The sequence below is a fragment of the Schistocerca piceifrons genome, chromosome 1 (genome assembly GCF_021461385.2).
Source record: "Schistocerca piceifrons isolate TAMUIC-IGC-003096 chromosome 1, iqSchPice1.1, whole genome shotgun sequence".
NCBI classification, from domain to species: Eukaryota; Metazoa; Arthropoda; class Insecta; order Orthoptera; family Acrididae; genus Schistocerca; species Schistocerca piceifrons.
In genome coordinates this window covers 1007444136-1007469440 of record NC_060138.1, presented here as the reverse complement: position 1 = coordinate 1007469440, position 25305 = coordinate 1007444136, and the positions used below count along the sequence as shown (strand labels likewise).

At 44.5% G+C, this 25305-nt stretch overlaps 1 protein-coding gene across 1 annotated transcript in view; it reads right to left on the bottom strand.

Annotated features, from left to right (window-relative positions):
* Window positions 1–25305, bottom strand: part of LOC124777148 (esterase B1-like) — a 125372-nt gene that overhangs the window by 61967 nt on the left and 38100 nt on the right. Inside the window, exons 2-3 of the mRNA XM_047252451.1 lie at window positions 23511–23645; window positions 2314–2584 (exon numbers count right to left, since the gene is read on the bottom strand). Of these exons, the coding sequence (XP_047108407.1) occupies window positions 2314–2584; window positions 23511–23645 (406 nt within the window). The remainder of the gene's footprint in view (window positions 1–2313; window positions 2585–23510; window positions 23646–25305) is intronic.

The window sequence follows — 25305 nt, the reverse complement described above, 5'->3', positions numbered from 1 at the left end:
CCACTGCTGGCCTCCCAGCAAGGCTCAGCTCCTCGCCCTTGTAATTCCGAAAACGAATCATATTCCCGAAACCACGGAATATTCTCCCTCTCTACAGATTCTTCCGAACGCCGACCAACCATATTATAGTCTTTTGTCATCCTGCGCAGAAAGTTTGCGAGGAAAAACCTATACTTTTGCAATGGTATACTTCTGAGTAAAAATCCTTGGAAATAACCCAGCTTGCGTGGTTTCCCAGGTGCCGCTTCTTCGTTCCTCTCACCTGCGTCCAATATTTGCAGAGTTCCCGGTTATCCTTCCGGTCCTGCTACAATAGCGGCCGGCCGTCAGCCTATTCTGCTCGAGAGCTCAGGTGCCACGACATCAATCTAGCTACTTCCTGTTTTTAAGCAAGACCAACACCTGTACGGGCCTTCCACCCAGAGCTTGAGTTCTGCCTGCCGTTTCATCTCCACTGGCGTTGCAACCTCTACTTGACAGGCAATTATTCATTACGCAAATTCTGTTAGTACAGACACTCCGTCACCTTTCATTCAATAAGAGTTAAAAATTATTTACAAGGCGCATGTGACAATGTCAGTCTCCTTTATATATTCATACATACAATGTACAACCTATCAAATGACACCTGATTGTGGTTGTAGTTCACGGCAAAGTATATGGATGAGTGCTTGTAAGGTGCGAAATTATAGTCACCTTACAGTGGCAAAAAGCATTATAGTTGGAAGCCTGGACTCGGTACCTAAATCATGTGGGCAAGTCGCTAGTTGTTTTAACCATAATTTTTCTCTGTATTTTGCACGAACTTGTAGCATAAGATGTAGATCTGGGGGACTGGATTCAAATGGTTCAAATGGCTCTGAGCACTATGGGACTTAACATCTGTGGTCATCAGTCCCCTAGAACTTAGAACTACTTAAACCTAACTAACCTAAGGACATCACACACATCCATGCCCGAGGCAGGATTCGAACCTGCGACCGTAGCAGCCGCGCGGTTCCGAACTGAGCGCCTGAACCGCTAGACCACCGTGGCCGGCTGGGGGACTAGGCCTTGTTCATAGAGCGGGTAACGTAGTGTGCGCCAGAACATTGTACTGTAGCAGAACTGGCAGCAGGCAAGCGCAGGATGTTGGAACTGTAATAATTCGACAAGGCTGATGCAATGTTGCGATTCAGTGCTGGAACAGCAAACTCAGCGGTACTGCACAGACTCATTCAGCAAGGGGCAAGGCACACTTCCGCACCAGCAGCGGCAGTGGTCTGTTAGGATACGTGACTGTTAACGGCGCCGGCCGGAGTGGCCGAGCGGTTCTAGGCGCTACAGTCTGGAACCGCGCGACCGCTACGGTCGCAGGTTCGAATCCTGCCTCGGGCATGGATGTGTGTGATGTCCTTAGGTTAGTTAGGTTTAAGTAGTTCTAAGTTCTAGGGGACTGATGACCACAGCAGGTAAGTCCCATAATGCTCAGAGCCATTTGAACCATTTTTGAACTGGTAATGGCGCCCATTCTCAACTAGTGCACTGCTGCCGACTACAACTTCTGGAATTTTGTAACGAAACTATTCTCAATCATCCAGCTCTAGCAAGACGACAGGGCTGTGACAGGTGAGGTCGTCACATCCATCTGCCAGCAGAAGACATCGGCTCAGGGTAATGGTAGGGCAACAGACCTATGCTCTAAGTCTATGAATTAGTGCCACAGCCGTCTCAGATCAGCTTCAGCCGCATGACGAACTGCTGCCCAGTGGGCATCACACGAGGGTGCCTCATTCTTGTGGGCATCCCCCACCGTGACGCAGCTGTGGCATTGCCCAAAGCTGTAGTACATATGGCATCATCGAGGATTTACGCCATTGGAAAGGGAGCCACGTGGCTGGCTTACATAACGTGCCTGCTGCCGCACCACAGACACTACGCGTCAACATCATAGGTTGTGCGTGCTGCCATCCCGGCCGAATTCAGTGGCCAGATGCCCACTGACTCGGTGTACTACAAGACGCAGATGCTTCAATAATGAACTTGTTACCTTTGCAGCAGCCTTCCTCTGGGGCCTTCTAGATTCCCACCTCGTTTGCCACATCCTCTCGCACCGTCCTGACTCATAGCCGCCCCTCTCTGCACTAGGGCCACTATAATTACAGTTTATACTGGCATGATCAAGGCACTCAAGGCACCAAAAAAGAAAAGATATAATTAAAACGGAGAGTAAGCGTAAGGATAGAATCTATATCAGCACCAGGACTAGTTCAGTTGAGAGCAGATTCAAAAATGAAGCTGGGTGTGAACTCGCTTGCGTAGTCTATCACATACCCAGGACGCCGCTGCGGTAGTTAAAGGTGACGAGAATAACCCCGTGGTCGACGATGAAGTCTGGACCATACAGATTGGTGGAACTGGAGCCGCCCTGGAAGGCGCCACCGTAAATCATGAGCATGATGGGCAGATTGACACCGCCGGCGGGCGCATACACGTTGAGGTACAGGCAGTCCTCCGAGCTTTCTCCTGGCCACATCTGTGGGCACTGCAGCGGCTCCGAAAGCGCGTCGCGCACGCCGCTCCAGTTGGATGGTGGCTGAGGCGCCTGCAACAGCGGCAACCCACCTATGTTTAAGCGTCCAAACGCTACACTACACTTATCGTCACCCCAATCAAGATCTTCCGTCACATCAATGGGCAAAACCAAATTATCGATTCTTCACTTAAAACTTTCGGGCTGATAGGCCGTGGTCGATGTATGAAACTCTCCCCCGACGTTTCGCGAGAGATCCTCCGAGGTAATGCGCTTTACCTAGGCGGATGTCTCCCGCAGTCGGAGACGAAACGTCATGGGAGAGTTTTATACATCGACTACAACCTATTAGCCAGGAAATTTTAAGGAAAGATAATACCGGCCGTGAAAGCCTACATTGTATGATTAAATTATCGACTGCCAACTTTAGAGCCATCATCACCACGGCAGAAAGAGGACGCCTGTTAGATGCCTCCACATCCAGGCCTCTTACATACTGTCGATCAAACCTTGGCAGCCCTGTTGTCAGCATCCAAAAGTTGGAGAAAACGGTTGGATGAAACCAGTGGAAAACCATTCTGAACTTCCAGTGAGCAGTGAGCAGTACTCCACTCTTAGCAGAGCACGCATTTCTTTATAACTAATAACAAAAAGGCGAGAAACACGAGCTGAACACGTTATAGGAAACGATCATCACATTAAGTTTAACGACCCTTCTGTGTGACTTGTATTAACGGCTTATGGGATAATCTAATTTAAGAAGTTATTGAAATAAACATTACTGTTAACACTCTCAGCATAGGCAGAGGCCTCCAGCTCACTGTGGTGTGGGGATCCAGAGGTTACGAAGTTGAAACAGGCACATCGAACACGGTGTCAATGTATGGCTATATGTGATGATACTGCGGGCGCCAGTGACGTCACAACCGGCACCTAGTGTATAAGGCCGTACCAGCAGGCCATCAGCAACCAACTCAGTTGACAATGGCTAGTGAGGACTTGGTCTAAAATTCGTGACATTTTAACCACTTGACACCACTGGAAGCCTGAGACCTTTTTATTCAAAATATTTGGTGCATCCTGTACAGCAAGAACGAAGTAGTAAGTATATGTTCAAAGTATAATGATTTGGACTGTACCTCGACTGTGGCTATGCATTTGCTATTATTTGCGGCTTTATCCTAACGACACGTTTAATACAATTACGCTGCGAGAGGTCCTTTCAAACAGTGGTGGTCTCTTCATTTTATGTAGGGGCATTGTGTCGATAAAAGCACTCCGTCTTCAGGCCGCAAGTGGCCCATCGGGACCATCCGACCGCCGTGTCATCCTCAGTTGAGGATGCGGATACGAGGGGCTTTTCTTTGACCGGTGCCGCTACTATTCGGTCGAGTAGCTCCTCAATTGGCATCACGAGGCTAAGTGCACCCCGAAAAATGCCAACAGCGCATGGCGGCGGGATGGTCACCCATCCAAGTGCCAGCCACGCCCGACCGCGCTTAACTTCGGTGATCTGACGGGAACCGGTATTACCACTGTGGCAAGGCCGTTGCCGTTGTGTCGATAAGCTCAGTCTAATAACTATAGATCTATTTTTACAAAAATTTGTATAGATAGCTATTATGCGTGTAATCTCGCATCATCCAAAGACTGGTTATTGCTGATTTTCAATTACTGTTTGTGATTACAATATCAAATCAAACTGTTTGAAATACTTCATTTCATAAAATTAGTTTCGATAAATCCAAATTATTGTAATAATCATATAAAAAAGAAGACTTAAAAAGAAAATTATTTTACTTACCGACTCACAGATATCGTATTCCATTTTATTTTTACGTAAATTATATATGTTATTTACTTCGTATCGATAGTTTTGGAGGGAGAGGTTGTATCACAGCTGTACAAGGAAAAGTGATAACGTAAAGCTGTGACTGATCAAGCAGAGTGCAAGGATGTGCTAGAATTCAGTTATACAATTTCTGGTGTTATTTGCCGAAAAAATTCAGAATAAACGGAAGTATTATTGTAAATCACCGGTTCCACAAGTTATATACAAAATCCAAAGAATCAAGGTATATATCGGATCAAAACTCGTACAGAACATCGATCCAAAGAGATAAGTAAAAGATGGGTTTCATTTCCAGCTCTTGTGTAATTATAAACATTCTACAACGAATTCGTTAGTTTGGAGTAAACTGAAAATACAATTAAAATCTGTGTAGGTTCTGTAGTCGAGAACTACGAGAGAAGAAGCGCTAACGCGACACCCTATCATTATTTCTAATTGGACCTTTTTAATTACACATATGACGGAATGAAATTTTCCCTCTGTAGTTGAGTTTGTGCTAATATGAAACAATCTGGCAGATTGATGAATTCTTCTCGGGTTATCAGCCGAGTGGTGGCGTCGCCTTGTCGTAACGTTTCAATGAGTTTCGTATCCATCATCTTCTGACGAAGTGTCGGGATGCTGTGTTCTGCATATCTATATAGCTGCTTGGCCGTCGTCCGCTACTATAGGCCAGGCAAGCACGTTCCTCCGGAAGGGGCTACCGCGTCGGTAGTGGGGGGGGGGGGGGGGGGGGCGAACCGGCGTCAAGACCCGGTGGCTACCCAATCTGTGTCTACAGACGCCGCTGCCTTCAGATCGGAGCGTTCCTGACGCAGATTAAAACTGTGTGGCGGACCGAGAGTCGAGCTCGGGACGCTTGTATTTCGAGGGCAAGTGCTCTACCATGACATTTTAACCACTTGACACCGCTAGAAGCCTGAGAAGGGTGCAATACGTGAGCCCGTGTACAGGAAGCTGTTTACGCAGTGCTTGTCTCCTTCAGTTGCCAACCTCCAACCACTGGCGCTATGCAGAGTATACACAGTTATCCAATGTGAGCCAGTGTACAGTTGTCTGCCTATTGTGCATTACATACTGTAGTTAAGTTATGACTTCATAGAAGTCTTGCTGATATTCATCTGTATTGTGGAGTAGCTCGCGGGAATGGTAGTGTAACTCATTGGTCGCACACAGGAAGGTATCCGAGCAGACGACTTCCTAGCATTCCATTCTCTCTCAGTCGTGTGGCGGCTCGCCGCCGGATGCCGGTCTTTTCACGTGACGTCATTTAGGTGACTTGCTCATCGTTTATGATGAAATTATGATGAGGACAACACTGTACTCAATCCCAGAGCGGATAAAATCTCGAACCCGGCCGTCAATCGAACCCGAGCCCCTTCGGTTGGCGTTCAGCCACGCTGACCGTGCAGCCAGCGAGGCGGAGAGCGTCCCGTTATTCATCAATGTTTGTGTGTGTGAATTCCTAATGGACCAAACTGCTGACGTCATCGGTCCTTAGACTTACACACTGCTTAAACTGACTTAAACTGACTTATGCTAAGAACAAGACATACACCCATGGCCGAGGGAGGACTCGAACCTCCGGCGGGAGAGGCCGCGTAATCTGTGACATGGCGCCTCAAACCGCGCGGCCATTCCACACAGCTATTCATCAATGTTGATCGTGGAACCATGCCCGTTGATACACATTCTGAAGGTGCAAGGAGGAGGACATGAAACCCCGAATTTAAAGAAGACCTGGAAATGTGGCTGCCAGTCCAAGAACAAGCACGCGACCAATTGCTGGCTCAGCGCTCGTAAATAACCTGAGTGTCTAGTGGGTTTTGTACGGTGAACACTTACATTCATTTCATGATAAACAGTTCAGACTATCGGTCAACCTGATTTTGAACCACGACAACAATTCCCAGTCATTTCTTCGTCAACGTGCTGCTGTCCCCAATTTTCCAGACCTAGTGCTGTTTACTGATGAGTCAGCTTTCACTGGGGAGGCTACTTTTAACTCCCTCAATAGTCACTAATGGCCTGTTGAAAATCTGTGCACTAGTCTGTAAGAAGTTACCGGGTGATATTCACAGTAAACATTTCGGCTAGGATACTTGCAGATCACCTAATTGGATCACACATCTTACCAGATCATTTTGAAAGATGCATGGTATTTGAACTTTCTGGAGAATGCCTTGCCTGAACTTCTGGGGATGTTCGCTTGCAATTTCGCGCTAGTTTGTGATTTCAGCACGACGCTGCTCCGGCGCAATTAAATCGTCGCGCCAGGGCATGTCTCACAGACAACTTGAGGCAGCGAGTGATTGAAGGGAGATGTCCAGTCCATTGGTCTGCATGCTCCCCTGACTCGCAGTACCTGACATTTTCCTTTGGGGTTCATTGTTTGCTGAACGACCGTAGGAACAGTACTTGAGCTTAGAGAGCGCATCTTTACAGCGTTTGGTACCACCAGAGGGGAGTGTGGAATGTTACAGAGAACCAGACGAAACATGGTCTGTCATTGCGCATTATGCAACGAAGATGGTGGTCGTCACATTGAACATTTATTATAAAGTAGTGATGCTATCTGTTCATCATCAGCTTGCGACGTCGGCATAGTATACCTGAACTATCGTTGACGGTGTTGGTCTGCTGTCGATTCTGATTAGAACAACCCGGTCACTGAACTGTTCACAGTAACACACCCTCTGCCCTACCTTCCTATTCATAACGAATCCTACACCTATTATACCATTTTCTGCTGCTGTTGATATTATCCGATACTCATCTGACCAGAAATCCTTGTCTTCCTTCCACTTCACTTCACTGACCCCTACTATATCTAGATTGAGCCTTTGCATTTCCCTTTTCAGATTTTCTAATTTCCCTACCACGTTCAAGCTTCTGATATCCCACGCCCCGACTCGTAGAACGTTACCCTTTCGTTGATTATTCAATCTTTTTCTCATGGTAACCTCCCCTTTGGCAGTCCCCTCCCGGAGATCCGAATGGGGGACTATTCCGGAATCGTTTGCCAATGGAGAGATCATCATGACACTTCTTCAAATACAGGCCACATGTCCTGTTGATACACGTTGCGTGTCTTTAATGCAGTAGTTTCCATTGCCTTCTGCATCCTCATGTCGTTGATCATTGCTGATTCTTCCGCCTTTAGGGGCAATTTCCCACCCCTAGGACAAGACAGTGCCCTGAACCTCTATCCGCTCCTCCGCCCTCTTTGACAAGGCCGTTGGCAGAATGAGGATGACTTCTTATGCCGGAAGTCTTCGGCCGCCAATGCTGATTATTTATCAAAATTTAGGCAGTGGCGGGGATCGAACCCGGGACCGAAGACGTTTTGATTATGAATCAAAGACGCTACCCCTAGACCACGGGTAGGGGAAGGAGTAGAATAAACGGTTACAGGAGAATATGGTCTTGGGACAAGGAATGAAAGAGGAGAAAGACTAATTAAGTTCTGTAACAAGTTTCAGCTAGTAATAGCGAATACCCTGTTCAAGAATCACAAGAGGAGGAGGTATACTTGGAAAAGGCAGGGAGATACGGGAAGATTTCAATTAGATTACATCATGGTCAGACTGAGATTCCGAAATCAGATACTGGATTGTAAGGCGTACACAGGAGCAGATATAGACTCAGATCACAATATAGTAGTGATGAAGAGTAGGCTGAAGTTCAAGACATTAGTCAGGAGGAATCAATACGCAAAGAAGTGGGATACGGAAGTACTAAGGAATGACGAGATACGTTTGAAGTTTTCTAACGCTATAGATACAGCAATAAGGAGTAGCGCAGTAGGCAGTACAGTTGAAGAGGAATGGACATCTCTAAAAAGGGCCATCACAGAAGTTCGGAAGGAAAACATAGGTACAAAGAAGGTAGCTGCGAAGAAACCATGGGCAACAGAAGAAATACTTCAGTTGATTGATGAAAGGAGGGAGTACAAACATGTTCCGGGAAAATCAGGAATACAGAAATACAAGTCGCTGAGGAATGAAATAAATAGGAAGTGCTGGGAAGCTAAGACGAAATGGCTGCGGGAAAAATGTGAAAACATCGAAAAAGATATGATTGTCGGAAGGACAGACAGCATACAGGAAAGTCAAAACAACCTTTGGTGACATTAAAAGCAACGGTGGTAACATTAAGAGTGAAACGGGAATTCCACTGTTAAATGCAGAGGAGAGAGCAGATAGGTGGAAAGAACACATTGAAAGCCTGTATGAGGGTGAAGATTTGTCTGATGTGATAGAAGAAGAAACAGGAGTCGATTTAGAAGAGATAGGGGATCCAGTATTAGAATCGGAATTTAAAAGAGCTTTGGAGGACTTACGGTCAAATAAGGCAGAAGGGATAGATAACAAAAATGGTTCAAATGGCTCTGAGCACTATGGGACTTAACTTCTGTGGTCATCAGTCCCCGAGAACTTAGAACTACTTAAACCTAACTAACCTAAGGACAGCACACACATCCACGCCCGAGGCAGGATTCGAACCTGCGACCGTAGCAGTCGCGCGGTCCCGGACTGCGCGCCTAGGATAGATAACATTCCATCAGAATTTCTAAAATCATTGGGGGAAGTGGCAACAAAACGACTATTCACGTTGGTGTATAGAATATATGAATCTGGCGATATACCATGTGACTTTCGGAAAAGCATCATCCACACAATTCCGAAGACGGCAAGAGCTGACAAGTGCGAGAATTATCGCACAATCAGCTTAACAGCTCATGCATCGAAGCTGCTTACAAGAATAATATACAGAGGAATGGAAAAGAAAACTGAGAATGCGCTAGGTGACGATCAGTTTGGCTTTAGGAAAAGTAAAGGGACGAGAGAGGCAATTCTGACGTTACGGCTAATAATGGAAGCAAAGCTAAAGAAAAATCAAGACACTTTCATAGGATTTGTCGACCTGGAAAAAGCGTTCGACAACATAAAATGGTGGAAGCTGTTCGAGATTCTGAAAAAAGTAGGGGTAAGCTATAAGGAGAGACGGGTCATATACAATATGTACAACAACCAAGAGGGAATAATAAGAGTGGACGATCAAGAACGAAGTGCTCGTATTAAGAAGGGTGTAAGACAAGGCTGTAGCCTTTCGCCCCTACTCTTCAATCTGTATATCGAGGAAGCAATGACGGAAATAAAAGAAAGGTTCAGGAGTGGAATTAAAATACAAGGTGAAAGGATATCAATGATACGATTCGCTGATGACATTGCTATCCTGAATGAAAGTGAAGAAGAATTAAATGATCTGCTGAACTGAATGGACAGTCTAATGAGTACACAGTATGGTTTGAGAGTAAATCGGAGAAAGACGAAGGTAATGAGAAGTCGTAGAAATGAGAACAGCGAGAAACTTAACATCAGGATTGATGGTCACGAAGTCAATGAAGTTAAGGAATTCTGCTACCTAGGCAGTAAAATAACCAATGACGCACGGAGCAAGGAGGACATCAAAAGCAGACTCTCTATGGCAAAAAAGGCATTTCTAGCCAAGAGAAGTCTACTAATATCAAATACCGCCCTTAATTTGAGGAAGAAATTTCTGAGGATGTACGTCTGGAGTACAGCATTGTATGGTAGTGAAACATGGACTGTGGGAAAACCGGAACAGAACAGAATCGAAGCATTTGAGATGTGGTGCTATAGACGAATGTTGAAAATTAGGTGGACTGATAAGGTAAGGAATGAGGAGGTTCTACGCAGAATCGGAGAGGAAAGGAATATATGGAAAACACTGATAAGGAGAAGGGAAAGGATGATAGGACATCTGCTAAGACATGAGGGAATGACTTCCATGGTACTAGAGGGATCTGTAGAGGGCAAAAACTGTAGAGGAAGACAGAGATTGGAATACGTCAAGCAAATAATTGAGGACGTAGGTTGCAAGTGCTACTCTGATATGAAGAGGTTAGCACAGGAAAGGAATTCGTGGCGGGCCGCATCAAACCAGTCAGTAGACTGATGACCAAAAAAAAAAAAATTGATGCTACAGACAAGTTTTAGTGTATTTGAACTCTATTGCTTTTTTCAATAAGTTTTCTAAATCACAGTACCCTGGTGTTTCATTTAGCCTACCGAACGATTAGAAAGCGCATAGTGTTCTAGAAAATTTGTTACACATATCTGGCTATAGCTATGCCCTCCTTATTGCAAAATGTTACGAATTACATTCTTTACAATTCATATTTTTAAAAGTTGCACCGAGCGAGGTGGCGCAGTGGTTAGCACACTGGAGTCGCATTCGTGAGGACGATGGTTCAATCCCGCGTCTGGCCATCCTGATTTAGGTTTTCCGTGATTTCCGTAAATCGCTCCAGGCAAATGCCGGGATAGTTCCTTTGAAAGGGCACGACCGACTTCCTTCTCCGTCCTTCCCTAATCCGATAAGACCGATGACGTCATGTCTGGTCTCCTCCCCCAAAAAACCCAATCAAGCCAACCAAAAGCCATTGTGCAACAGCCCCCATTTGTTGTCATAGAATTTTGAGAGCCTATCAGCCATTGACTAGTACTTGAAAATAGCCTAGCGTTTAAATTGTACAGTAGTGCACATAAAAACCAAAACTGAGCAGCTGAAGGTGGCATGTATTTTAAATTTTCTATGATGATCTAAGTAATAAAACGAGTTTTCAATTATATAAGAATGTCAGTAAGATCACTCAGGTTCAGGACACAAATGTCAGCCATTCATTGACCGTTTGACTGTCCAGTAATAAATTACAATGAAACACTTGGAATTACAGCCCAGGGTAATTTTGATAGGAATTTTTTTGCTGCTTTCCACATGGAGGAGGGTAGATTATAATGGCAACAAATTGCTACATAAAGTAATTTCATTTTCTCCCACTGGTACCAATATAACACGTCGTATTTTTCAGTTTTAATTTGTTAAAACTGTATTATTCGGTAGATGTTGTCAGTTTTAATATTTTATCAGCACTGTTGTAGAGAGGTGAAACAGTGAAGACTATTACAAGAACAATGTTGTTATGAAACAGCAAAGAAGTGTTAATAACAGTTTAAGGTAAAGTAGTTACATTACTATTTGTAGTGAAGACATCAGAAAAATTTGGTGTAAATATTGAACAAAAACTTATTTTAAATTGAAGCCGTTGTTTACCTACTTCCTTTATCCCTTTATCGTTCAGTTCTTTAGACTCAAAGATATCAAATATTTCCACCAAATGACGTTTTCTCATCTCAGCAATTGAATTTTCGGTGGAGCAGACGTCCCATACAGCCTCAAAACATTCAGTTCCGGTGACAGAGCTGTCTGTATCAAACTTAATGCACTGAAAACAACTCACAAACACTAGAGTCGCGTTCTGTTCGCTAAACTCACACACGGGTTGCTTCCCGGCACCCCATTTGTGGCCAGGCTTCTGTTCCTTGGTCATAGCGACTCGCTGATATCGGCAATCAGGTGCTTACATCAAGCGTTCGTCCCTTAATGTCTCCTGGTTGCTGTTGACTTGGTAGCTGACAATCTGTGGTCAGAAGAAGAAGAGGAACGTGTACTTGTAACTTTATCAGTTAGCAGTACTTTACGGACCATACTTGAGTGGTTTCCAAACAGCTACTGACATTTCAGTGGACCATGTGTTGTGAAACCATCTACAGTCTACAAACCAGTGTGTGGAGCGGTACTCAGTGAGCTTGTAAAGCCCTTCTCTCGTTGATGAAGTCTTTTTATACTCATTCTGGGTTTGGTTGAGAAAGAGACCAAACAGCGAAGTCATCGGTCTCATCAGATTATGGATGAATGGGAAAGGAAGTCGGCCGTGCCCTTTCAAAGGAACCATCCCCGGCATTTACCTGGAGTGATTTAGTGAAATCACGGAAAACCTAAATCAGGATGGTCGGAAGCGGAATTGAACCGTAGTCCTCCCGAATGTGAGTCCATTGTGCTAACCACTGCGCCACCTCGCTCGGTACTCATTCTGGGCCTATCGGACTATCGGACGATTTTGCCATCTATTGCAGTTCTCCACTGACCTGTCTCACTGAGCGGCGTCTTCGGCGATGTCTTGATGGTCTTTACTCCTGGAGCATCGACAATGTCTTTCGCTTTTCCACTGACAAAACCGCCTGAATGAATTTCTGGCGACGCAATTGGTTTCTCCCACCATCTTTACATCTTGGGCCTGTTGCCCATCCATTCGTTGAAACTATGAAGTTCCTGGGGCTCATGCTCGATAGGAGACTCTCTTGGTCCTCCCATGTATCTTTCATGGCAGCCCATTGTACGCAGTTCCTCGATGTCCTGCGTGTCCTCAGTGGTACTTCTTGGGTTGCCGATCGAACCACCCTCCTCCATCTGTACCGGTCCTTTGTCCGTTCGAAACTAGACTATGGGTGATTTGTTTATGCGTCTGCACGCCCATCCCTCTTACGCCGTCTCAACACTATCCACCACCGTGGCATCCGTTTGGTCATGAGTGCCTTTTACACGAGACCGGCTGAGAGTCTGTATGCTCAAGCTGCTGAACTACCACTGTCCTACCGCCGTGACTTCCTCAGCAGGTATGCATGCCGTTTGTCTGCTATGCGTGGCCACCTATCCTATGCCTCCTCCTTTAATGATTCCTTTGATCGCCAGTATGGGGTGCGTTCCTCTTCTCTGTTACCTCATGGAGTTCACTTTCAGCACTTGGTACGGCGGCTTAACTTCACACTACCTGCAACTTTCCCGGTGGGTGTGAACCCTTTGCCACATTGGCTTTGTGAAGCGGCCCATGTTAACCTTTTCTTTTCCTAAGGACGCTGCTCCAGCCTTTGGTCTATCGCCTTCAGTTTCACGATAGAACCTCGGTATACAACGATGGCTCTCGGACTGACCGTGGGGTCGGGTGTGCCTTCGTCATTGGCACTTGTGTCTTTCGACTTCGGCTTCCGGCACACTGCCCAGTATTTACAACCGAGCTCTTCGCCCTATATCAGGCCACGGAGTACATCCGGCGACATAGCCTTTTCTATTGTGTCCTCTGCTCGACTCACTCAGCGCCCTTCAAAGTCTATGTGCGCTGTACACCGCCCATCCCTTAGTGCAGCGGGTCCAGGAAAACTATCACTTGATCACTCTTGGTGGAGTCAGCGTGATTTTTCTGTAGGTTTCTGGTCATGTCGGTCTGCCAGGAAACGAGGTTGCTGACACTGCTGCCAAGACTGCAGTCCTCATACCTCACCCCGAGAGTTCCTATATTACCTCTGACGATCTCTGTGTAACCATCTGTCAGGAGGTGGTGTCCCTTTGGCATCGCCAATGGTCCTCGCTTCGCAGGAATAAGCTTCGACTTATGAAGCCTCTCCCAGTGACTTGGACGATCTCTTCTAGGCCCTCCCGCCGGGAGGAGGTCATTTTAAGTAGGCTGCGTATTGGGCACTGCCTTTTTACCCATCGCCATTTGATAAGTGGCGCTTTGTACACATTGTGTCCAAGTTTTAACCGTTCGCCACTTCATGGCGGACTGCCCACTTTTTACCCGTTTAAGTTCCCGCTTGGGTCTGCCGTCTGAGTTATTGGCGGTTTTAATAAAAGACGCGCGGGCTGTCGACCACGTTTTACTTTTTATCCGCCAAAGTAATATGGCGAAGGCCATTTAATTTATAGTTTTGGACCTCCGTTTCTGTATGGTGACCTTTTTTTTAGCTCTTTTTCCATGTCGTATTTTTAGCTGTCTTCTATTATGTCCATTGGGACTGATGTATAGTCGTTTTCTAACTCCTCTCTGTCTTCGTGTTTTATAGTTTTGACTTGGACGCGTATGAACCCAGTTGTTTTTTGCTCCCTAAAGCAAAACAAAACCAAACCAGCCGCATTCTGTACCGATTGTTACTCTACAAAAAGGATAGCTAATAAAAACCCAGTTTGTATTACAAATCTATCTACATACGATACCAGTTACTATATGAAAAGTCTTCAATGTCAAAGACGCCTTCGTGGTATGTCCTCTTGTGTTGTCTCACTGAAACATCCATAAGTTTTTTCGCTAGCCATTACTTCTCTGAAGAAAGGTTGCAGAATTTTGAAGTAAATTCGTTACTTCTACGAACGATGTCAGTCTCATTAAATTTTTTAAGTGTACTTCAGCGTTTTCTCGAAAAATACCAACATTCTAAAATAATAAAAACAACCGACGTGTCTATCAGGTTGCAACTGCCGTCCTGAGGGTGTAAACTCGTAATCCGCAATGTAATTCACAGTGTAATTACGACTCATAGTGGTTGCGTCCAGTGCTGCGAGATGTAGTGCGATGGTGGTGAGTAAAACCTGTTAGACTTGAGTGGTGGCAGGGGAGGGTAAGACAGTATCGGACACCGGACTGTATTGGACAAAAGCCTTTTCCAAGCTCTAGCGCTAATGACAGCACCTGTTGCGCCACTGCTGTACGACCTGTGGAGGCACAAGACCTCACGCTATTTTGAATCAAAACAACAATGCATTTGGAGATGTTATCTATTCCTAGTGAATTTTTCGGTACATTAACTTAAATTTGCAGTGTTGTTTTTTGTTCACAGGTATGTAATATTACATTTTTATTGTATCTATTCTTTATGTTGCAGACTAGTCCAGGGTCGACCAAGAATTCCGCTGACGAGCCACACACAGCCTGGCATCCGTGCCGTAATGCCCGTCCTCCTTGCACACTTCCCCAATCACCACGCCACACAGTCTGAGCGTAAAGAAGAGAAAGGGGGGAGGGAGACTGCAAATTCGTCGCCTTTCAACGGCAGTGCAGTCATATATCCCCCATTTCTCAACAACATAAATGACAAACAAAACAAAGTTTCAGTATTATTTAATTATTTTTGGCCTGCTAAGGACGTAATATACTTTTTCTCCGGTACAAACTGTCCTTATACCGACAGACGCAGACAATACCGCAGACTCTTTCACTCAGGTTGCCACGTAATCCGTGCTTCACACAGATATATCGATAGGCATATTATATTACTTTTGCTTCCTCATTATGGAGACATGAAAACTCTGCCTGAGGAAAGCAATGTGGGCGTCCTGGACAGTTTTAAAGTAAAAGGATTTGTCATTAAAATGGGAATTACTTTGCAGATCAGTCGGTTCCATGCACAGGGGCGCTTTCAACTGAAACGGCAAATAGTCCCAAAAACAGATGTAAGGCAGTGTCCCCAAAATGTTGAGGACTATTCTTGCAATTCTTTAAAGGCCACTTAAAATAGTCAAGTCCACTTAAAATGCAAGGTCTACAATCCATTCCGGGTGTTCTATACTTCGTACTTCTACTCCTTTTTCCTTCATAGATTTGACAATAGTGAGTTCTAAATCGAAAAATCGTTTCAGGCATGCCCTTTGACTTAACCAACGTGCATTGCAGTAATATACACTACTCGCCATTAAAATTGCTACACCACGAAGATGACGTGCTACAGACGCGAAATTTAACCAACAGGAAGAAGATGCTGTGGTATGCAAATGATTAGCTTTTCAGAGTATTCACACAAGGTTGGCACCGGTGGCGACACCTACAACGTGCTGACACGAGGGAAGTTTCCAACCGATTTCTCATACACAAACAGCAGTTGACTGGCGTTGCCTGGTGAAACACTGTTGTGATGCCTCGTGTAAGGAGGAGAAATGCGTACCATCAAGTTTCCGATTTCGATAAGGTCGGATTGCGGTTTATCGTATCGCGACATTGCTGCTCGCGTTGGTCGAGATCCAATGACTGTTAGCAGAATATGGAATCGTTGGGTTCACGAGGGTAATACGGAACGCCGTGCTGGATCCCAACGGGCTCGTATCACCACCAGTCGAGATGACAAGCATCTTATCCGCATGGGGTCGAGATCCAATGACTGTTAGCAGAATATGGAATCGTTGGGTTCAGGAGGGTAATACGGAACGCCGTGCTGGATCCCAACGGGCTCGTATCACCAGCAGTCGAGATGACAAGCATCTTATCCGCATGGCTGTAACGGATCGTGCAGCCACGTATCGATCCCTGAGTCAACAGATGGGGACGTTTGCAAGACAACAACCATCTGCACGAACAGTTCGACGACGTTTGCAGCAGCATGGACTATCAGCTCGGAGACCATGGCTGCGGTTACCCTTGACGCTGCATCACAGACAGGAGCGCCTGCGATTGTGTACTCATCGACGAAACTGGGTGCACGAATGGCAAAACGTCGTTTTTTCGGATGAATCTAGGTTCTGTTTATAGCATCATGATGGTCGCATACGTGTTTGGCGACATCGCGGTGAACGGACTTTGCAAGCGTGTATTCGTCATCGTCATACTGGCGTATGACCCGGCGTGATGGTATGGGGTGCCATTGGTTACACGTCTCGATCACCTCTTGTTAGCATTGACGGCACTTTGAACAGTGGACGTTACATTTCAGATGTGTTACGCCCCGTGGCTCTACCCTTCATTCGATCCCTGCGAAACTCTACATTTCAGCAGCATAATGCACGACCGCATGTTGCAGGTCCTGTACGGGCCTTTCTGGATACAGAAAATGTTCGACTGCTGCCCTGACCAGCACATTCTCGAGATCTCTCAGCAACTGAAAACGTCTGGTCAATGGTGGCCGAGCAACTGGCTCGTCGCAATACGCCAATGCACTACTCTTGATGAACTGTGGTATCGTGTTGAAGATGCATGGGTAGCTGTACTTGTACACGCCATCCAAGGTCTGTTTGACTCAATGCCCAGGCGTATCAAGGCCGCTATTACGGCCAGAGGTGGTTGTTCTGGGTACTGATTTCTCAGGATCTACACATCCAAATTGCGTGAAAATATAATCACATGTAAGTTCTAGAATAATATATTTGTCCAATGAATACCTGTTTATCATCTACATTTCTTCTTGGTGTAGAAATTTTAATGGCCAGTAGTGTATAAGGTCTTCATTTCTTCACGAACTGCATGCCTGTAACTTCAGCACAAAGCGCTTCTTGACGTTTAGAACAATTAATCCTGACTGTCGCTCGTTGTAATTTTTAGGGCTTTCACTGTCAACTAAATTTTTAAATTCTTTCTGCATAATATTGTAATATCGTTGCGTAGCATATCTTCAATACCGTCACTTACGCAACTGCATAACTTATATGAGAAATATCTACTCTGTCATTTCCAATCATTTCTAAATTCTTGTGACGATAAATTGCTAGACTTCCTGTTTTTGTTGAAACAGCCTCTGAACCTGTGAGTGACCTTCATACCAAAAACAAAAAGCGAAGGCTAAACACCGCCCATACCACGATTTTGCCGATCTGAAGAGAGTTGTGCAGACCAAAAAGTGTCTGCACCGCAATAGTGTATGAGATGCCGCGCTGTATCGAATAGGCTACTTGCAGGAAAGAACGAGCAAAGCGTTCACAGGCCGATTCATGGTCGGCACGCAGCGCGCACACTCGGCGTTCATGAAATTCGGCACGCTATGGCTGGCCCTGCTCTAGCTCATATAAGAACACTGAGAATGATAACTACCAGCGGTTATCTCTGCTTTTATCGGATGATTTCGTGCTGTACTAGACAGAACAGATAGTACAAAAAAAAGTTAAATTTTTACGCTTCTTACTTACCAAGCGGAGGGGGAGAAATAAGGACATAAATTAACTTAAAAGAAATCGTAGGAAAAGTCTGATTTACGATTTCTTGAAATGAGAATCAGAATTGTGAGTATGGAGTATTCAGAACCAATACTCAGCTCCAAGATGTTTTAATGCAAAACAAACTTGTGACCATGAAACCTGGTGAGAAGAAAACAATATTGTCCGTTCATGTTAAAAATTTAGGTAGCCAGCTTTTCTAAATCTAGTGTAAAAATTTGCAGAGCAACTGAAAATAAGGCCTCGGTTAAGTAAGTGAAAAACGAAATGAGGTAAAGACTTTCACTATGATTTTATGGAAAGATGTAGTGAAATTACGTGGTTATCGAATATCGTCTCAGTTATGCGACTGGATTTATGATTTCCTGTCAGAGAATGTCACAGTTCGTAGTAATTCACGGTAAGTCATCGAGTAAAACAGAAGTGATTTCTGGCGTTCCGCAAGGTAGTGTTATAAGCCCATGCTGTTCCTTATCTATATAAACGATTTTGGAGACAATCTGAGCAGCCGTCTTCGGTTGTTTGCAGATGATGCTGTCGTTTATCGACTAATAAAGTCATCAGAAGATCAAAAATGAACTGCAAAACGATTTAGAAAAGTGGCAGTTGACCCTAAATAACGAAAAGTGTGAGGTCATCGACATGAATGCTAAAAGGAATTCGTTAAACTTCGGTTACACGATAAATCAGTCTAATCTAAAAGCTGTAAATTCAACTAAATACCTAGGTATTACAATTACGAACAACTTAAATTGGAAAGAACACATATAAAATGCTGCGGGGAAGGCTAACCAACGACTGCGTTTTATTGGTAGGACACTTAGAAAATATAACAGACTTACTAAGGAGACTGTCTACACTACGCTTGTCCGTCCTCTTTTTAGAATACTTCTGCGAGGTGTGGGATCCTTATAAGATAGGACTGACGGAGTACATCGAAAAAGTTCAAAGAAAGGCAGCACGTTTTGTATTATCGCGAAATATGGGAGAGAGTGTCACAGAAAACAGGATTTGGGCTGGACATCATTAAAAGAAAGGCGTTTTTCGTTGCGGCGGAATATTCTCACGAAATTCCAATCACCATCTTTCTCCTCCGAATGAGAAAATATTTTGTTGACATCGACCTACATAGGGAGGAACGATCACGAAGATAAAATAAGGGCAATCAGAGCTCGTACGGAAAGGTATAGGCGTTCTTTCTTTCCGCGCGCTATACGAGAATTGTGAAGGTGGTTCGATGAACCCTCTGCCACGCACTTAAATGTGATTTGCAGAGTATCCATGTAGATGTAGATGTAACAGTTACTTTAGAATGGGTAAGCAATATTCGCAATATGGTGCAATAAGTGAAGGAAACGAATCTCCACAGCCGTATCATCAACAAACTTTATTTCGAACAACTAGTTTCAGCGCAATACTAACGTCATCTTCGGGTTCATTACAATCAAAAGAATGTTTACATTCCTTGGCCCGCGTGTCGTATAACCCATATAATGCTAATTGTTGTGAATTGTGAATTGCATACACCAGGAGTGTAAACATTGGCCAAAATGAAAGTACTCTTTTAGTTATAGTGTACCTGAAGAAGGCGTAAGTGTTGCGCGGAAACTAAACATTTGAAATAAATTTCTTTGATTATACGGCTGTGGTGGTTCGTTTTCTTGTGGCGTTTCGCTGACGTATCACAGTGTCACCCACCTGGTAACAGCGTCCTCGTTTCCTATTGACTAAGCAGAGCTTCACCTCATAAGTAGCAAGAAATTTCCTTTGCTGTGATTGGCTAAAACACTCGTGCCAGAAGCTACCTTGCATCGCTAGAGAACTCCAGTTTCATTGATAGTAATCCCAATCTAATGGAGATAGCCACGGCTATGGGTCGTGTATGGGTAGTCACGGTGTAGAAATTAACGATTGTGAAGTAAATTAATTGTTTATTAAAGAGGATATCGGATGACGCACGAAGTAATCGACCACGATTGTGATGGCAGTGGCCATTTGTTACCGAAAATCACATTATTAAACGTGTCGTGATCGGACGCGAATGTGACTACGAAGCTAATGTCAGCCGCGCAGAATAAATTTTAATTACTGCCACGGACGATCAAAATTCTATATAAACCTGCAATCAAAGAGAGCAGAAATAATTTTATTTGAATTTTATTTGATCGCGGTGCTGTGGAAAGATTTACAGATCATAATAAAACATGGATCCCATAAAATACATGATGTTTTCTTTACTGCATTTAAATCCTCAGTTTCCAACTGTTTTCATCGAACAGCGCTACAACAACTCCGAGTCCACAATCCGGTGCTATCATCTGCTTCGAGAAAGATATCTTGAGAAGATACCAGGTATAACTCGTCTAAAGAAACTTTGTGTGAAGTGTCACAGGCTTGCGAATCTCCAACCACAGCCCTCGCGTGTGCGATCTGTCTGTTACAGCCAGAAAAAAAATGGTTCAGATGGCTCTGAGCACTATGGGACTTAACTTCTGAGGTCATCAGTCCCCTAGAACTTAGAACTACTTAAACCTAACTAACCTAAGGACAACACACACATCCATGCCCGAGGCAGGATTCAAACCTGCGACCGTAGCAGTCGCGCGGTTCCAGACTGTAGCGCCTAGAACCGCTCGGCCACCCCGGCCGGCTTACAGCCAGACAACAGGAACACGTAACTTGGTAATGCAAGGGGAGTCGAACACAACTGAATCGACGAGTTTGCAGCGAGCAGCAGTTTTCAGCAAGGAATAAGGTGACAGATCTTTTGGTATATTAGGTGAGATGAAGGCGAAGTTCAAGTATATAATCATTTACGATCCATGTAAAACATTTTTGCAACGAAAATAGCTTTTCTACTCGTTACTAAAGTTTTAAACGACCAAAAATAAATGGTGAAGAAAATATAAATAAAGCAACACCGAATTTTTAATCTTATTAAATAATGTATGAAAATAATATAATTTCGAAATCTTTCGTGTCTGGAACTACTCGATCTTCCTCTATGTGGCGGTTTAAAGTTTGGGATCGAATATCTCTGTCAAATTATACACTGTCAATGGAGATGCGACAAATCTGCTGAATCCTAATGAATACTCAGCTACCTGAAGATGATATCTACTTACTCTTCCAGCAAGGTTTCTGTGGCGTAAAGCATCCTTTACATGATCCAGATCGTGATGAAATTCGAACTGGAGATTTTCTGATTAGTACATATTTACTGGACGACACTGCTTTTTATACACACATGAAAACAAGTTTTTCAACACCCCGGTTCCCAGAACTCCTGAATATAGACGTTGGGGTGGATATTATATCTCAGACGCAGTCCCTTTGACTGTTCAGAGACGTCACTAAACCCGCCAAAAGATGTAAACAACCATGCATGAGCAGCACCTATTAGACGGAGGGGGTCCGACAGCCGATCAGTTCCAGTCATTCCACCAGGAAGGAGGTACACGGCTCGTGTTGTCTATAGTTCAACCATGCCTAGACCGTCAATACCGCGTCCGCATTGTTACTTTGTGCCAGGAAGGGCTCTCAACAAGGGAAGTGTCCAGGCGTCTCAAAGTGAACCAAGGAGATGTTGCTCGGACATGGAGGAGATACATAGAGACAGGAATTGTCGATGACATGCCTCGCTCAGGCCACCCAAGGGCTACTACTGCAGTGGATGACCGCTGTCGGAAGAACCCTGACAGCAACGCCACCATGTTGAATAATGCTTTTCGTGCAGCCACATGACGTCGTGTTACGATTCAAACTGTGCGCAGTAGGCTGGATGACGCGCAACTTCACTCCCGATGTCCATGGCGAGGTCCATCTTTGCAACCACGACACCATGCAGCGCGGTACAGGTGGGCCAACAACATGTCGAATGGACCGCTCAGGATTGGCATTATGTTCTCTTCATCGATGAGTGACGCAAATGCCTTCAACCAGACAATCGACGGAGACGTGTTTGGAGGCAACACACTGTCCATGGAGTGCAGCAAGGTGGAGGTTCCCTGATGTTTTGGGTGGCAGTATGTGGGGCCGACGTACGCCGCTGGCCATGGAAGCCTGTACGATACGCGAATGCCATCCTCCGACCGATAGTGTAACCATATTGGCAGCATATTGGCGAGGCATTCGTCTTCATAGACGACAATTTGCGCCCCCATTGTGCACATCATGTGAATGACTTCCTTCAGGATAGCGACATCGCTCGACTAGAGTGGCCAGCATGTTCTCCTGGCATGCACCCTATAGAACATGCCTGTGATAGACTGAAAAAGGCTTCTTATGGACGACGTGACCCGCCAATCACTCTGTGGGATCTACGCCGAATCGCCCTTGAGGGCCGCGCAGGGTAGCCCCCCCCCCCCTTCCCCCCGATCAGAGATGTGTGTTGTCCTTAGCGTAAGTTAATTTAAGTTAGATTAGTTAGATTGTGTAGTGCGTAAGCTTAGGGAGCGATGACTTTCGCAGTTTGGTCCCATAAGACCTTAGCACAAATTTCCCATTTCCAATTTCGCCGTTGAGAAGTGGGCCAATCTGGACCAACAGTGCCTTGATGAACTTGTCGACAGTATGCCACGACGAATATAGGCATGCATCAAAGAAAGAGGACGTGCTACTATTAGAGGTGCTGGTGAGTACAGAAATCTGGACCACCACCTCTGAAGGTCTCGCTGTATGATGGTAATGCAATATGAGGTTTTCATGACCAATAAAAATGATGTTTATGTTGATCTCTATTCCAATTTTCTGTACAGGTTCCGAAACTCTCGGAACCTAGGTGATGCAAAACTTTTTTTCTGTGTGTATGTAACATGAAAGTAAGAAGAAATTCGCAAGACGACTATAGAATAAACGAACTAATGGTTATCCTGAGCTATCGTTCTTGAGCCCCCGTGAAGATCCTGCGCTGCACCCAGACTTCGGGCGACGTGCTGTCCTGGCTTTTAAAGCAAAATCCTTCGTCAATCGATTGGTCTCTGTATGCTGAGATGACGTAATCTTCTCTACGTCAACAAACTCTCTCTGAGGCTCAACACGGCTCCTCTGAGAGCGAATATAAGCCGTATATTAGCTTAAACATTGACCTAAGGCACTTCTTTCACTCTTCTATTCATTCTGCGCGTAAATAAATAAAATATACTGCATATGTAATAACTTGTCCTGGTTGCTCTTGTAATGTATAAAATTTACAATTTTATGCGTTTTGGCTACTGAGACATGTACATTGGCTGTGTATTGATGTCTTCGTAATATGACGCTCAAGATGGCTTGATGTTGAAGGCGCAAAAAATAATAAAGTTTATATAATTAAAAAGCGATCAGGACGTAGTATCGCATTATCTAGAGCAATTATCATCGCAGACTTATTTAATTATTATATGTCATTGATTGACAAAATATAGACGTATAAGTTTCATCCGTATTTCAGAATTACATCTATCACAGATTTTGCATTCATTAATCATTCAGTTTTCTCAGTATTTTCAAATACATAAGACTAAACAGTTAAATTACTTTTGCAGTACTCACCCGAAAGCGGAGATCTCCCACCGGTGGCGCAGCATAAGGCACTCCGAAGAACCTGTTGTACTCTGTTCCAAGGATGCTAGTGGTGCGGACACCTCTCAGGAGCCCTTGTTCCACCTTTGCGAACACATCTGTCGCCTGAGAAAAAACATCAACGGCTGTTATTATCTGTTGTCTGTTTGCTCAGCTATTATGAATACGTTTCACTTGGTGACTAAAAGACTGAGCCAGTTTCATTACTTAATTATTACGTACACAAAGTATTTTGCATAACTCTGCTGTTCAGTGGTTTACAAAAAATGCATTAACGTCACACATTTCCTGCATTTCCTACGATTGCTATTTCTTTCACCGTCCGATCGGTCACGAAATTAAAACCACAGTGAAAATTCAGTGAAGCCATGCGCATTTGCGTTGCACGATGCCTCTATTATGCTTTTCTATCGTGTCACGTTGCATATTTCAGTTCTGAGCCCACAGTGAGTACGTAAAAATGGCTAGCGTCTCCTGCCAAGTTGGAAGTCCTCCGAAGGGTTTCGCCTGACTTCATGCAGTCTGCATAATACGTGTCATACATTTCCCTCATCACGACAAGTCTGCAAACTGCAGGTGCAGCAAAGATGCTCCTGCAACGTTTCCGATGGGAAGTTTTTGATAACCCGCCAAACAACCTGGACTTGTATCCCTCTGACTTTCATGGACAGCTCACATGAGGACAGCATTTACGCACATATACCGAGCTCCACACCAGCGTAGGGAATCGAGGAAAATCACAGGCGACTGCTTTATATGACGAGAATATTGGAAAGTTGGAACCATGTTACGACAAGTGTCTAAGTTGGAGCAGCGACAATGTAGAGAAGCAGATGGAAGTTGTTGTTGTTGTGGTCTTCAGTCCTGAGACTGGTTTGATGCAGCTCTCCATGCTACTCTATCCTGTGCAAGCTTCTTCATCCTTCTGAATCTGCTTAGTGTATTCATCTCTTGGTCTCCCTCTACGATTTTTACCCTCCACGCTGCCCTCCAATACTAAATTGGTGACCCTTTGATGCCTCAGAACATGTCCTACCAACCGATCCATTCTTCTAGTTAAGTTGTGCCACAAACTTCTCTTCTCCCCAATCCTATTCAATACCACCTCATTAGTTATATGATCTACCCATCTAGTCTTCAGCATTCTTCTGTAACACCACATTTCGAAAGCTTCTATTCTCTTCTTGTCCAAGCTAGTTATCGTCCATGTTTCACTTCCATACGTGGCTACGCTTCATACAAATACTTTCAGGAACGATTTCCTGACACTTAAATCAATACTCGAGGTTAACAAATTTCTCTTCTTCAGAAATGCTTTCCTTGCCATTGCCAGTCTACATTCGATATCCTCTCTACTTCGACCATCATCAATTATTTTGCTCCCCAAATAGCAAAACTCCTTTACTACTTTAAGTGTCTCATTTCCTAATCTAATTCCCTCAGCATCACCAGACTTAATTCGACTACATTCTATTGTCCTCGTTTTGCTTTTGTTGATGTTCATCTTATACCCTCCTTTCATGACACTGTCCATTCCGTTCAACTGCTCTTCCAAGTCCTTTGCTGTATCTGACAGAATTACAATGTCATCGGCGAACCTCAAAGTTTTTATTTCTTCTCCATGGATTTTAATACCTACTCCGAATTTTTCTTTTGTTTCCTTTACTGCTTGCTCAATATACAGATTGAACAACATCGGGGAGAGGCTACAACCCTGTCTTACTCCCTTCCCAACCACTGCTTCCCTTTCGTGCCCCTCGACTCT